The sequence below is a fragment of the Amphimedon queenslandica genome, unplaced genomic scaffold (genome assembly GCF_000090795.2).
Source record: "Amphimedon queenslandica unplaced genomic scaffold, v1.1 AMPQUscaffold_2191_Cont25806, whole genome shotgun sequence".
NCBI lineage: Eukaryota > Metazoa > Porifera > Demospongiae > Haplosclerida > Niphatidae > Amphimedon > Amphimedon queenslandica.
Window position 1 is genome coordinate 1 of NW_003557473.1, and position 1,265 is coordinate 1,265.

A 1,265-nucleotide genomic window follows, 5' to 3' on the forward strand; every position below is an offset into this window, starting at 1 on the left:
AGAGAGAGAAAGTGACAGTAACCTGTGTACATGTACATGTATTGATATAAAATGATGCTGAGCTAGTATGATATACATGCAACTGTATAACAATCATATATGTACATTATATTTATGCCACAATTTATGTGCATACATGTACTACATGTACCGTATTTCCTTAAATTTAAAAGCCTGGGCTTCTATTTCCTAAAATGGTATTTGGACCTCAAAAAATTTAAAAAATAAAAGAAAACTTGGGCCCAGAGCAGGATTCGAACCAGTGAGCTCACACATTTGACATCAGGAAGTATCTACAAGGCATCGGAGTGACTTGAGGGCTAGATTTGCATATTTATACTCCAACTGTATTGCTACCCTGGTGTTATTCGCATCCAGCTTTTATTTAAGGATATACATTACATGTACAATGTATGTATGATCATGTACTTACAGTAGAGCCTTTAGCTCCAGCTTGTACCATTAGCTGTAGAGAATTACTGGGAAATGGTTTATGTAAACCAACAGGAATACAAGCACTGGGCATGAGAGAGAGGGAGAGAGAAAGTAATAATAAAAGGAAAGATCAAGAGAGAATGGAAGTATGTACATGTACATGTACAAATCACTATAAAATCAGATGGATTAATTACAAGCACTCTTGCTTCACAAATTCATGTTGTACTTACACGTTAACTTTATTATTGATTTGATCAGTTTTCTTTTTCATGAAGAAATCTAACACTTTAAGACCATCTCTACCAATAGTGTGATGAACATCAGTGTACTTCTCTATCACTAAATCTATTGGAAACAAAAAACAATAAAAATAATAAAAATAGGAGAACAATATGTACCTTTATCTTTAACATTTTTAACAACAAAAGCATCGGCAGCTGCTTCAAGCCCACAATCTCTACCCTCAGCAATAATTTTAAATCTCTCTTTATCTGCCTAGAGGACAAAGCGAGAGAGAAAGAGAAAGAACGATGGGAGAAAAGAAGAAAAAATTCATGCACTAACTACAAATTATGACAGTTCACAACTACTATATACATGTACAATGTACCATTGGTTTCACTAATATGTCTTCCACTCCTAGACTAAACCCGTGATAGAGTTTAAGGAAACCAGTGAAGATCCTACCAAGAGCTGACAACAGATAATTACACATGATACCTCCATACAACTACAGAAAGGAATAATGGTAATAAATTATTTTAATTATCATTAATACCTCATAGCAAGAGTGAACAAAGCCAAACTGAGAAGCACCAAATTGTGAC

At 34.2% G+C, this 1,265-nt stretch overlaps 1 protein-coding gene across 1 annotated transcript; it reads right to left on the reverse strand.

Moving 5' to 3' along the window:
* Positions 1-421: 421 nt before the first annotated feature.
* Positions 422-1,259, reverse strand: LOC109593282 (DNA-directed RNA polymerase I subunit RPA1-like). The gene is made up of 5 exons (XM_020008433.1): positions 1,217-1,259; positions 1,049-1,168; positions 837-933; positions 669-783; positions 422-518 (listed from the first exon to the last, which is right to left on the reverse strand). Exons 2-5 carry the CDS (start codon positions 1,151-1,153, stop codon positions 422-424), a joined length of 414 nt encoding a protein of 137 aa, XP_019863992.1. The 5' UTR covers positions 1,154-1,168; positions 1,217-1,259.
* Positions 1,260-1,265: the final 6 nt, after the last annotated feature.

What these genes read in the sequence shown, in the direction of transcription:
- LOC109593282 (XM_020008433.1), bottom strand. Translation starts at nt 1,153, where the DNA reads ATGTGTAATTATCTGTTGTCAGCTCTTGGTAGGATCTTCACTGGTTTC. An exon ending in ACATATTAGTGAAACCAATG is followed by an intron (nt 934 to 1,048) that starts GTACATTGTACA and finishes TTTGTCCTCTAG; the next exon opens with GCAGATAAAGAGAGATTTAA. An exon ending in TAAAAATGTTAAAGATAAAG is followed by an intron (nt 784 to 836) that starts GTACATATTGTT and finishes TGTTTCCAATAG; the next exon opens with ATTTAGTGATAGAGAAGTAC.